Genomic DNA, 13,797 nt, shown 5'->3' with positions numbered 1-13,797 from the left:
GCAAGATTAAATCTACCAAGACACAAGTTAAAATAGAGTGATTCTGGGGAAGGAATGACTGAGAAGGGACCACAGCAGAGGCTTCTGGAAGCAACCAAAATATTCTCAATCTTGATCTGGGTTCTAGTTACATTACTTACTCAGTCTATAAAAATCCATTAAGCTGAGCATTCAGAGCTGTGTACTTTTCTTAGCTTATAATAAAAGATGAGATAGGGGCTTTCCTAACGGTCCAGTGGTTAAGAACCCACCTTCCAATTCAGGGGACTCAGGTTCAATCCCTGGTCAGGGAACTACATGCCACAGACCATCTAAGCCTGGGCACAGTAACAGAAGATCCCATCTGCCACAACTAAGACCCAACACAGCCAATCAACCAATCAGTGATGAAATAGACACCTAAAGATAAAAGTTTAAGTTCATTTTATGCACTGTACCACAAAAATTTTTGAGAAAACCATAAGATCCATCAACAGGAAAAGGTTTTGAGTAGCTGCTCCCTGGCCTTTGACCCTTTACAGATGCCATGGCTGTACAGCAGTGCTCCAGCCCTACCCCAGGCTCTCACTGATGGTCCATGGAGGCCTACAGTACAGGTCACAGACAGGTCCAGTGATGGTGCAAAAGGGAAAACTGGAGAGACTGGGATGGGTAAGGCAGATGAGTTCCAGGCTAAGAGAGTCTCTGTGACATAAAAAATGCAAAGTGAGCTCTTACACAAGAAATTACAGACTTGAGGTTTTTACCAAGTGGTTTTTCATCCTAAAAGGTACACACCAATACTAGTCCAATTTTACAGATAAGGAACTGAAGTATGGCGTGGTTGTATGACTTGTCCAAGGTTGCAATGCTACAGCGCTGAGATCTGAACTTGGATCAGCAGACTATAGAGCCTGTGCTCTTTATCACAACCTACCCTGCCTCCCACAGAAAGCTCTTAATTATCTCATAGAGAAATATTTTCACCTTATAGTCTTTCTCCTACCATCATCTAAATCCCATGATGCTCCCAGTTTCTTGTGCATTAATTTCTTCTTAAAGAATGAGCCCCATCTTAAAGCAAAAGTTATGTACATGTGTGATACTGAGGGAAGGCAGATCTCAATGTCAACAAACTCACCATTAATATAAACAGTCTCTTATGCATGAACCTGAAAGGTGTTTTCAATTTTTCATTCTTACAAAAAAAGAAAAAAAATCAAAAAGACTATGCAGGACTTAGATCTACGCATCTATGTACAACTATTTCTACAGAATAAATTCCTACAAGGGGACCTGCTGGAAGAAGGATCTGTACATTTTTTAAAGTGATATATATATAGCCAAACTGCCCCCAAAACTGCACCAATCTATACTTCTAGCAGTAGTGTATAAAAATGCCTGTTCCTCTCTATTCATCAGAATTGGGCATTATCATTCTACTTACCTTTTGCAAAACTAAGTATTAAAAAGTTCTTATTGTTGTTTGAATTTACATTTCTTCTAAAATAAAACTTAGTTTAATAGTTTCTCAAAAAGTTATAACATAAACTTGTCATATAACCCTGTAATTCCATTCTTAGGAATCCACTCAAAAGAAATAAAAATACATGTCCACACAGAGAACTACACACAAATGCTCACAGAAGCATTATTCACAATGGCATAAAAGTGGAAACAATCCAAATGTCCATCAACTGATGAATGGATCAATGAAATGCAGGATATTCCTACATGGAATATAATCTAGCCATAAAAAAGAATGAAGCACTCAGGAATGCCCTTGTGGTCCAGAGGTCAGGACTCCACGTTTTCATTGCCAAATGTGCAGGTTCAATCCCTGGTTGGTGAACTAAGATCCCTGCAAGGCATGTGGTGTGGCCAAAAAATAACAGTAGTAATAATTTTTAAAAGTGGATGAAGTACTGATACACACTACAACATGCATGAACATCAAAGAATACTGTAAGAAGTGAAAGAAGCCAGACCTCATGAGTATGGGGTTTCTCTTCGGGGTTATCACCCCAAAGGGTGGGAGATGAAAAGATTCTGAAACTGATTGTAGTGATGACTGTACAATTCTGTGACTATACCTAAAAACTACTGGGGACTTCCCTGGTGGCCCAGTGGTGAAGACTTCACATTCCAATGCAGAGGGTGCGGGTTTGATCCCTGGTCAGGGTGCTAAGATCCCACATACCTCACAGACAAAAAAATCAAACAGAAAACAGAAGCCATATTGTAACAAATTCAATAAAGACTTGTTCAAGTCAAATTCAAGATTACATATAGTATATATTTTATATATTTATATAGAGATGAATAGAAAAAAAATCCCAGAAGGATAGAGACTAAACTATAGCAATAGTTTGCTCTGGGTTCTAAGATTACATAGATATTTTTCACAAGAGGGAAAAAAAAGATTTCATTGAAAAAAAAAAAGATTTCATTGACCCCGTTGTTTATGAGCTTTCTTCTACTCAAGGTTGGTAGCATATAATTTTTTTACAAGGAACATGTATTACTGGCTTAATCACTTTAAAATTTTAAACAATGAATTTTATAACACCTTCAAAACTATTAAATTAAGCCTTGATTCAATGATAGATATCATCAGTCTGATAAATTTTGCCATTCTTTCATGCATTCTGGCCCTTTAAAAAAAAATTAAGTAGTAGTGATTATTCTAGTCACTAAAACCTCCCCAAATGAATGTCTCTCTGAAGTGACAACAGGACACTACAGAGTACGAACTGTTTTAACTGAAACATTCCCAGGCAGGACAAACACTACTGTTCAGGATAAAAGCGCCTGCTGCAGAAGCTGAGGACGGAGTGCTCTGGCAGTGTTCCCCAGGACTCCAGACCCAGGAGGCCTCCTCCTGCCTCTTCAGACACGGAAGCAACACTAACTAGCTTTCTGAAAGCAATGCCCATGAGACAGCTAGTGTTTCGTAGCAAGAACATTGGGAAGTGAGAGATAGAAAGGTATTAGACCATCAGAAAATGCCCAGAAAGCTTTGGGGTATAGCATTTAGCCACAAGAATAAACTACCAAAATCTAGAGGGAAAACAGCATACAAAGACTCAAAGAACAGGGAAAAACATTCTTTACAAATCTTTTGTAGAATGCCCCTTCACAAAGAAAATTAATTTTGAAATATGGGAATTTTATTCTAGAGTAAGTAAAACACTTAAGCTGTATATATATTGCTCCTCTGTCCATTGGATTTTCAGGCAAGAATACTGGACTGGGTACCATTTCCTACTCAGGAATCTTCCTGACCCAGGGATTGAGCCCACGACTCCTGTGTCTCCTGCACTGTAGGTAGATTCTTTACCCACTAAGCTATATATATTGCTAACTAGTAACAAGTCTGTTTTCATTTTATTATTAATCATGTACTGTGCTTAGTCACTTAGTTGTATCCAACTCTTTCCGACCCCATGGGCTATATCCCACTAGGCTCCTCTGTCCATGGGGATTCTCCAGGCAAGAATACTGGAGTGGGTTGCCATGTCCTTCTCCAGGGGATCTTCCCAATCCAGGGAATGAACCCAGGTGTCTCACACTGCAGGTGAATTCTTTACCATCTGAATCACCAGGGAAGCCCAAGAATACTGGAGTGGGTGAGTGAGTGAGTGAAGTAGCTCAGTCATGTCCGACTCTTTGTGACCCCATGGACTGTAGCCTACCAGGCCTTTCCCTCCATGGGATTTCCCAGGCAAGAATACTGGAGTAGGTAGCCTATCCCTTCTCCAGGAGAACTTCCTGAACCAGGAATCAAACCAGGGTTTCCTGCATAGCAAGTGGATTGTTTACCAGCTGAGCTATCAGGGAAGCCCATATGAAATGCAAAAATGTAAACAGTACAGAAAACTATAAAGAGTATAAGTAAAGCTGCAATGGCAATTCTGGTTTTAAGTTTATGAAGCAATGGAGAATTCAAATTGGCTTTTCACAGTCTGCCCCATCCTCCCCTCTAGTCACTCACACCACAGCTCCATCAGCAATGCCTACCATCCAGTGGTGACTGTTATTAACAAAATAATGCCAATATATCTAAAATGTAAACTGTAGGATTCTTGAGTTTAATGGTCTGCATTTAGTAAAAAGAGCATGGACTATAAATTAAACCAGTAAAGTGAGTACTCAATAAATGTAAAGAAATAAATGAAATGACTTGTGTCTTGCCCTCGCTAACCCTAGGTTAATGTGTTTCTTTTTTTTAAATTTTTGAACACAATTTTTAAAGGTTACTGCATCTGAGTTACTGCAAAGTATGGGCAATACTCCCCATGTTGTACAATGCATCCCTGAGCCTGTCCTACACTCAACAGTTTGTACGTCTTCCTCACCTCTGTAGAGCCCCTCCCCCACCACTGGTAACTGCTAGTTTTGTTCTGTTTAAGTCTGCTCCTTTTTTGTTATAGTCACTAGTTGTATTTTTTAGATTTCACATATAAGTGACATCATACAGTATCTGTCTTTGTCTTATTTCACTTTGCACAATATCCTCCAAGTCCATCCACATTGCTGAAAATGACAAAATTTCATTCTTTTGTATGACCGAATAGTATTTCACTGTACATACACACACACACACTCTTATCCATTCATCTGTTGATGACACAGGTTGCTTCCATATCTTGGCAATTGTAAATAATGCTGCTAGAAACACTGCACTGCATGTATGTTTGAATTAATGGGGTTTTAGGGGGGTTTTTTTGGATATACACCCAGGAGTTAGGTAAATGTGTTTTAATTTCTCTGGATTATATGTATGAAAGATATATTAATATATATACACAGAATATGTATGCATGCATTAATACATATGCATTTTTTCCCAGAAAAAATTCAGGGAAAGACACAGACTAAACCTTAAAACTGGTTCTTCTCTGGGTTACAGAAGTTCAGGGGCAGGGTCCTGTGATAACAAATTAAAAAGAATGTGTGTGGCACTTCCCTAGTGCCATAGTAGATAAGAATCCACCTGCCAATACAGGGGACACGGGTCTGATCCTTGGTGTGGGAAGATTTCACATGCCGTGGAGCAGCTAAGCCCATGAGCCTCAACTACAGAGCCCGCACGCTGCGACTACTGAAGCCCATTCGCCTAAGCCTGTGCTCTGCAATGAGAAGCCAAAACAATGAGAAGCCCGTGCACAGCAATGAAGAGTAGCCCCTGCTCGCCTGCATGCATCAATGAAGGCCCACCACAGCCAAAAATAAACAAACAAAGCATGGATGTGAAGGTACTTACAGTATATTTCCAGGAGAGAAAATATAAAAAGACACACTCCTGCTCATGTGTGGTCCAGATACTTTCAGAGAAAAGAAAGACACAGTGTCCTCTCTGCTTACAGAATGTTCTCCTGCTGCTTTTTGATCTGGTGGTTATTATATCAAGTGTTTCTCCTATCCTGACCAATATCCAAGAATTAGAGGGAAATGGATAATAGTGAGTCATCCACTTATCCCCACAGACATTACATACCAGCTTCTTCTCACTATTCAGATGAAGAGTAAGCAGAAAGCTATGAGTTGAAAAGAAGGGAGAACCTTGCTTCTGACCACATAACTTTGAGATCCTCAAAGGTTTGACTGAAGTTAAAATATACATTTGAGTGGAAAAAATCTAAAATAAGTTGGATGGAGAATATTAAAATGTGTATTGTTTAGGATATGAAGACATACTTAGCATATCTTTATAACTTAAACAATACCATGTCTGTGAAAGGTGCTAAAAATATTTTAAAAGTTTCCATATCACCTTATTCACTTCCCCTAGCCCACCTCATGCCTAAATATTAAGTTTCTAACAAATGCAACATCTCTGGCTAAAACGCATTACACACATTTCTAACAGAGCAGAAAAATAATAGCATGAAACTACCAATAGCAGATTTCAGTATCTCCTAACTAAACAAATCTGAGCTCTGAACTCTAATATGATTTACCAGATTTTTATGACATTAAATATTATTTTGTTAAAAACTTTAAAAAGACAAGCTAAAGCTATCTCATGCTTTAAAAAGAATGCTCATTTCATTAGATTATTCACATTCAGAAATTTTCCACTTTTATAAAACAAAAATTGCATTACAATATACAATGCATAGCCTCACATACCTGTTTGGAATACAAGTTCTTTCCCTCCTACACCTGCTGCCTCCAAGTTAATAAATGCACGGACCAAGCTGGCCCAGGGGTGCTGGGTAATAAAACCATGACTGGCCTGAATGAGAAGAAAACAAATACTGGGTAAACAATCTAATATTACTGAAGTCTTTATTGTGCTTTTTTAAAAGATGGAGCGTCTATGCTGATGAGGCAAAGAAAAAAACAGAACAATCATTTTTTTCAAAGGCAGGATCTAAAGACATCCTCTGTTTCTCTCCCTCTGACTAATGGCCGTGTGCAGTTTGCTCAGTGGAAAGTCACTCATCACAGAAGGCAGCCTCATTCCCGTGAGTGAAGCCAAACAGCATCTTTAGTTAAGTGTGAACCTGTGCAAAAGAAAACACAAAAAAGAAGGCACTATTCCTATGGTTGGGCACTCATGACATGTGCCTGCCTCAAAGCATCACTGAAACTAGAAAACCTGAGCCAAATAATTAGGCCATCGGAGAGCCCTATAATGAATTAAACACTGACAAGATGATCTGTTCTGAGTTTTCAAAATTAACCATGCATACATAAGTGGCTATCGATTTTTTTTAAAGTACTCCATCAAAACCCATGTGTTAGCTATTATTACTATTCTCATTGTCACTATTACTCAAGCCTAGTCTTTAAAATAGTGAAAGCTCACTTGCAAGACGTTCTCCTCAGCACCATTAAAGAGAAATATGACCGCATGAGATAAGGCTTCTGAAGATGTCGACAAGACACGAAGGACTTCCAGCATCACTGAACAGCTAACTGCGTCATCGCTGGCACCTTTAAATCAGAAAAACAGATTTGCTTCTCAGATTTTAAAATCTTTATAGCACAAACCATCATGGCAAGAACAGGAGTTTTCCTACCAAGGCAGCATCACAACAGCTGCAGTAGCACAGCTCCGCCATCATCAGGTAATAACTGCACCCACCAGCACTGACCTCCAGGAGGACAGGGATCTTTGGTTTGCTCGCTGACTTACCCTCAGTAACTCCAACTGTGCCTGGTCCCACAGCAGTTGCTCAGTTAGTATTTGTTAACTAATCAACTAGAGGGGACCTAAAGCAATACTGAAAACTGGCATTCTCATCACCAAAAGCAATTTAATTTATCCTTATTCACATCCTCTGTAGTATCTTCACTTCTGGTTTCCTATGTCATCTCCAACTGCCACCCACTCCCTTCCTGCTAGTTTTTCTGCCAAAATCATAAAAGCTGCAGATCACGCCACATTTAGAAGGGTCAGTTTGGATAGTGTGGCATTATTTTAAAAGTTTCTCCAAGGGGATCGTGTGATGGAAAAATATAAAGAAGACACCTGATGGAAACAAGAAAGGGGGTTAATGACCAAAGTATTAATAATATCCCTGGTCTAAGAATTGATAAAACAGAGGACCTTATCAAATCACTTAACCTCTTGATTCAGAAACTTTAGCTATTAATTAAAGGTGACTATAAAGGTGACTTTTGTACTTAAACACTTCTAAAAGTACTGTAAGAGGTAATTAAAGGAACTAACTGGATATTAGCTGATATTGTTAGCACGCTCAGTCATGTCTGACTCTGTGTGACCCCATGGACTATAAGCCTGCCAGGCTCCTCTATCCAGGGGATTTTCCAGGCAAGAATATGGGAGTTGGTTGCCATTACCTACTCCAATTTGCTGGTATTAAGGAATTACTACTAAGTTTTTCAGTGAGGTATTCATGGTATTATGAGCATGTCAAAAAAAGAGTTCTTATCTTTCAATGAACCAGCCCAAAATAGCCACAGAAGAACTGATATACCTGAGATCTGCTTCAAAATAGTCAAGGGGAGGGGGTGGGGGAAGTACAGAAAAAACAAGACTGAACTGTTGAGAGAGGTACACTCAGGTTCATTAAACTATTCTTTTGTCTACACTTGAAATTTTCCATAATGAAAAGTTTAAAGAATAATCAAAGCACATAGGCACAGCATTTCTGGGTTTACATGCTGGGAGGCAGGGTACTACAGAGATCAGTGTAGGTTTTGGAGTAAGAAAGACTTGGATGTAAATTCTAGCTCTGCCCCTTTGCTCCTTGCTGGACTGGAGGGCAAACTAATGACAGCTATCACAGGTGTGCTGTGAGGACGGCAGAGTCATGCCGAGCGTCTAGTACGCGTGCGGTAGGCATTCAGTGCCAGTCTCCCTTCTTTTCTCTACACATTTATGGACTGCTTTGCAGCCAGCTAAAGTGTTTGTTTTGGTGCTATTCAATTCGAGACCTCATTCCTGCTTGAGAAGAAACTACCTGTTAGCTATACTCGTCTTGAAAGAAAATGAAAGTGAAGTTGCTCAGTCGTGTCTGACTCTTTGCGACCCCATAGACTGTAACCTACCAGGCTTCTCAGTCCATGGGATTTTCCAGGCAAGAGTACTGGAGTGGGGTGCCATTTCCTTCTCCACGGGATCTTCCTGACCCAGAGATCGAACCCGGGTCCCCACATTGTAGGCAGACGCTTTACCCTCTGAACCTCCAGGGAAGCCCAAAGTACTTGTCTTAGTAGTGATTATTGGACTGTAATTTAATCAAAGTGAAGCAAAGTAATAATTACCTCATTACTATCGAGCAGGAAGTACATGTAGCTATCAATAAAAAGTGCCATCTTTCAAGAACCAAATGAAATAAATGGTCTTTAACTTTGAGACTGTGAGTTACTTTAAAATAAAAAGCAGTAAAATTTTTCTTTATTCAAAAGAAGACAAATGGAAGTTGAAAGATATATATCTCTATAGGGTGGATTAAACGCTAAACTGTACTTTTATCATCTATTTTAATAGCTCTGGTGTCTGAGAACAAACCTAGAGAAGGGTCAGACATCTTTAAGAAAGAGAAGGAAAGTTAGAGGACGGTATCAAAAGGGCTGTATGCTTAACCAACATCCCTTCCCATTTAGAATTATCATTGAAACTGAAGCCACCTCCAGAATAACAGCCTGGAACCGTGCAAACCCAAGAAGGTGTTTATGGCCTTTCTGTGGGTAACATTACTCCTAACTGATATCAATTCCTAAGTTTCAGATCTCTTACTCAGAAGCACTCTTAAAAAACTCATGCTTCAATTTGTTCATCCACGAAAAAAATTTAGGTGATAGTCTATTTTATAAATGTCTTTAACACTATCTTTAACAATTTATTAATGACAGAAATTTCCCTGAGATTGTTGGCATGGGTATCCTTATAAAATTTTAGTTAAAAATGGGTTCCAGTAACCAAATAATCCCATCCTTATGCCTGGACTCCATATATGATTTCTAACATTTAGCACTGTTTCTGACACTTGTATATACATCTTTCTTACATAATGCTCTTAAATAACCATGGTGTTAATTTGTTCTTTCCTAGATTTTAAGCATCAAAACAGTAGGCAAAGGGTGATGCTTATTACTGCTTTGAATTGGACATAAAAGACCACTAATTTTCCCAACACAAAAAGGTATTTCTGACTTTGTAAAAAACCATGAGTGCATGCTGATTTTTGAAAAAGCACATTACATTCTAAATGCAACTGGCAAGATTTCCAACTAAAGATATCCTAGTATAAAAAATTTTATCAAGCACATAAATTTTATTTTAGACTATGTATAACTCTGCATGTCTACATTGAACTTAATATTAAATAAATACTAATAACCAAAAAAAAGGATTTTTCATGCCAGTTGCTAGTCTACTGTTTCACTCAAATTTAACCCTCACTTCATCCTCTAAGCAATGCCATTAAGAAAGTACTATTATATCTCTATTTTTCTAATCAGAAACTGAAGAAAGAAGAGGTTAAGTAGTTTGCCAAAGGGAACATTAACTACATCCTAATACTCTCCTTTCTTTCAAATACAGCTAAAAGAACCGACTAGCCAGGAAACCCAGGTCCAGGCCCTGTCTCAGATCAGTGGTGGTCAGCTAAGTGTATTCCTGTCAAATGAGGGGACTGAACCAGATGCCATCTCACTGTAAAATGCTATTTTCTATTCTTCCCTATGTACATTCCCTAGCTACTGAAAACTTTTCCCTGAGGAATCTTGCTTTAAAAAACTGAAGTTGAATTCAGGAGATATTCATTCAACAAATATTTATTGTTTCAGGCCCTGTAATAAACATCAAGTACTCTATTTTGGAAAACTATTTTCAGGCAAGATTTATGGATTAAAAATTAATGTGCTCTAACAGTATGGCATCTCCAATGGATCAAAATTCTCACTTAACAGGTCGAAAGAAACTGCTAGGAGAATGAGTCTCGGTTCTTTTATCCCATATTCCCAGAGCCTAGCACAACACCTAGCTGAGTAAACACTTAAAGGGGCAGAACCTAACTCCAGGACTCAAGAACACACACTGGTAACAATGATAAGGCTATTTCAGTCTGGTAGAAACACTCGATGCCCTGTAGCTGGGCTGCTGGCACTAATGTCTGAAAATTAAGTAAATAAAGCACTTGAGGGAATACTAAAAGGTAGAATCATAAACAAAATTATACTATTCTAATTATGCTGTCTTCCACCACAATGGAAAAAAAGGGTTTGTCTCAAAAAATGGTGTCCCACAATTGCTCAAGCAGTTTGGAGTTAACAAACTTTGGGGGCTATGAGGACCTCAAAATGACCAAAAACAGGCACATACCTGGTGAGTTCGCCACCGAGTCAAAATGACAGTTAGCCAGGACAGCATGCTGGGCTCCAGCTCTAGGTTCCAGCTTTACCACAACATTGGTAATGTTGTCATAGTAGCTTGTAAACCCTCCCAAGAAGTCAATGCTAAAGGAGCCTGTGGGCCGTTGTACATCTACTGAAATCTTGTGAAGGCCGTTGCTTTGAGCTTCAATCAGTTTAATCTGTTCCAAAAGGTAATGTACTGTCAGAATTTCATTTTCTGGACTTCCTGTAATCCTGGGGCCAATGGATGTTATATGTTCAAGATAATCCCTGGAAGCAATGAAAAGAAGCATGATGACAGGGCATGCTGGCTTAAAACTAACACTTTGAGCAACTATCCCTCCACACTCTCCCTCCCCAAAAGACAAGTTCTTTGACATAAAACAAGTTCTTCTCACAAAAAAGGCTGCCTTTATTATTGCAGGTAACATGTGAAAATCACTTGCCAAGTTCCATCATTTTTTTTTGCCTTCCATGAATTCATCCCTTCAGTTTTCTCCACCCACACCACTCCCAACTTCTCCCAACCCCCACACAGAATTAATACAAGGACCAGGGAGTTTACTCAAAATGCGTAACTGCTGATAGCTAGATGGGACAGCAAACTATTTTGTCATACTCTGGACGGTTACTGACTCTGGGTTACTGATTCTAAGCAGCAGAAACCAATGAGCAAAGACAATTTAGTCAAGAAGTTAAATAAGCAAAGAAAACCCTTTTATTTTGAAGAATGGCCTCAGCCCTCCCAGTGTGCACATAGGGCCTAGTAACTTCAATTCAGGCTAAACCAACTCTACCCCTAAAACAAACAAAAAATTTTTTTGTCTTTTCACTGCATTCCAAATCGGGAAAAAAGGGGGCGGAGGTGTGTTTCAGGAAGCCTTTTAAAAAAAAAAAAAAAGATTCCAGTGCTTTGTACTTAAAAGTTTTTTCAAACACAGTAGCTGTTGAAAACTCTGCAAGCATATGATTTTCTGAGCTTTGGTTTTTACAAAACCTGTGACTTAATTCACATTTTCTGGCATACTTAGAAGAAACCAATGAGCAAAGTTTTAATTAAAACAAAAAAACCTGACACACCAAGGACAAGCTCCAGGAATCTCAGAACTTCTTGAAACTGTAAAACTGTGAATGTGCCGTGTTCCAGAGAAAGCCTTCATAGTGCTCAGATTTGAGACCTGTACCCTCAAAAACTTAGATCACTGCATTATTCCCTTCCGAACCCTCCCCGAAAACCTAACTGGGTTCACAAATTTCACAGCTTTGCGTTTGTATAGCAGGAGGGCGAGTAAAAAGTGTAAGTTGCTCTGAGAGATGGGGACGACTAACAACCAGAAAGTGGGTGGAAAAGCCAACCTAATTGCCCTGACCACCAGCAACACAAGCTCAAACAAGGGACAGTGCGAGCCCCGCGTCCCTTAAATTGTACCTCTAGAAGGGGGACACGCGAGGCCACCCTCACTCCACCCCACGTGCAGCCGGACAGGGCCGGCGAGCCCGGGCGGTCCCGCGGGGCGGGTACACTCAGGTGAGGTGCCCCGGGCTGAAAAGGAAAGCACCGGCCTGGTGGGAGGGGCAGTACCTGGCTTGGTGCGCGTCGAACTCTCCCTGCTGGCCAAGAGCGGCCCCGCGGAGCACGAGTTGCCGCAGCGAGAGCTGCACAAGCGCCCGCAGCGCGAGCAGGTAGAGCGCTAGCCAGAGCGCGGCGCGCGCCTCAGACAGTCCCGTCCCCGCGCCCCGGCTCGCGCCACCACCGCCCCGCTCCCCGCTCCGCTTCCGCGTCCTTGCGCCGCCGCCGCACGCGTCCGCCAGGGGCTCCGGCGCCAGGGCCTCCCTCTCCGGCTGCTGCGTGGCCGCCGGGCCGTCCCGGCGCTCCCCTCCGATGCGGTGCCGCCTCACGGCCCCCGACTCCGAAGCCCACTCCATGGCCACGAGAATCAGCAGCCAGTCCAACCGCCCCGGCCCGCGACAGCTCCAGGAGCCGCCGCGGCGGCCGCAGCGCCTCCTAGTGAGCGGACGGAAACTGCAGAGGGCCAAACTTCTTCTGATTGGCCGGTCCCGCGGCGCCGCGCCTCAGGTTCTTTGGGCAGATAGCCTGCGGCTCGGCGGCAGCGCCCACAGCCGACTGGGTGTGATGGGTGTGCCTTCTTATGCAGGGCTTCCCTGCCTGGTATTGGGACGCAGATTAATACATGGACAGATAGCCATAAACTTGGAAACGTGAGAAAAGAGACTGCTTTTAAAAGACTGCACAAGCCCCAAGCATCCAGTATCATGCATCGAACCTGGACTGGCGATTCATTTCATATATGATATTATACATGTTTCAATGCCATTCTCCCAAATCATCCCACCCTTGCCCACAAACTGCTATATGTAAAATAAGGAATGAAGGAAAAAGCAAAAAAAAAAAAAAGACTGCACAAGGGTCATCATTTATGCATCATGAAGGCAATGGCCCAGCTTGCGCAGGGAGCATTAGAACAGGCTCTGAAAAATAGTAGGCTCCTAGTAACGACGGGGGAGCCTGGTGGGCTGCCGTCTACGGTGTCGCACAGGGTAGGACACGACTGAAGCGGCTTAGCAGCAGCAGCAGCAGCTCTTCAGACTAGAAATAGGACTGCACAGAGGAGCCCTAGCCTCGTGCTTCCACGTACTGTAATCTAATCACAGATCATCAAAACCATGTGAGGTAGCCACTGTCTCCATTTAACAGACTAAGAAAAATAATAGCTATTATTTCTTGAATACCTGCCATGAGCCAAGCACTGTGTTAAGTGCTTTAATACACTATCTCATTTGGTTCTCACAAGAATCCTGAAAAGAAAGTATTTTTTATTCCCACTTAATAGCTGAAGAACTTACAGGTAACAGATGAAGGACTTAAATCTAATTTAGTGGGCTCCCAAAACAGCCTCGGAGAAGGCAATGGCACCCCACTCCAGTACTCTTGCCTGGAAAATCCCATGGGTGGAGGAGCCT

At 41.2% G+C, this 13,797-nt stretch overlaps 1 protein-coding gene across 1 annotated transcript in view; it reads right to left on the bottom strand.

The window, feature by feature from the left end:
• Positions 1–12,741, bottom strand: part of ERMP1 (endoplasmic reticulum metallopeptidase 1) — a 58,557-nt gene extending 45,816 nt beyond the window's left edge. Inside the window, exons 1-4 of the mRNA XM_052645184.1 lie at positions 12,398–12,741; positions 10,784–11,085; positions 6,797–6,924; positions 6,115–6,220 (exon numbers count right to left, since the gene is read on the bottom strand). Coding sequence (XP_052501144.1) covers positions 6,115–6,220; positions 6,797–6,924; positions 10,784–11,085; positions 12,398–12,741 — 880 coding nt within the window. The remainder of the gene's footprint in view (positions 1–6,114; positions 6,221–6,796; positions 6,925–10,783; positions 11,086–12,397) is intronic.
• Positions 12,742–13,797: the final 1,056 nt, after the last annotated feature.

This window comes from Budorcas taxicolor, chromosome 8 (genome assembly GCF_023091745.1).
Source record: "Budorcas taxicolor isolate Tak-1 chromosome 8, Takin1.1, whole genome shotgun sequence".
Classification (NCBI taxonomy): Eukaryota; Metazoa; Chordata; class Mammalia; order Artiodactyla; family Bovidae; genus Budorcas; species Budorcas taxicolor.
Note: the sequence above shows the minus strand (reverse complement) of the source record. Positions and strands in the feature narration are given on the sequence as shown.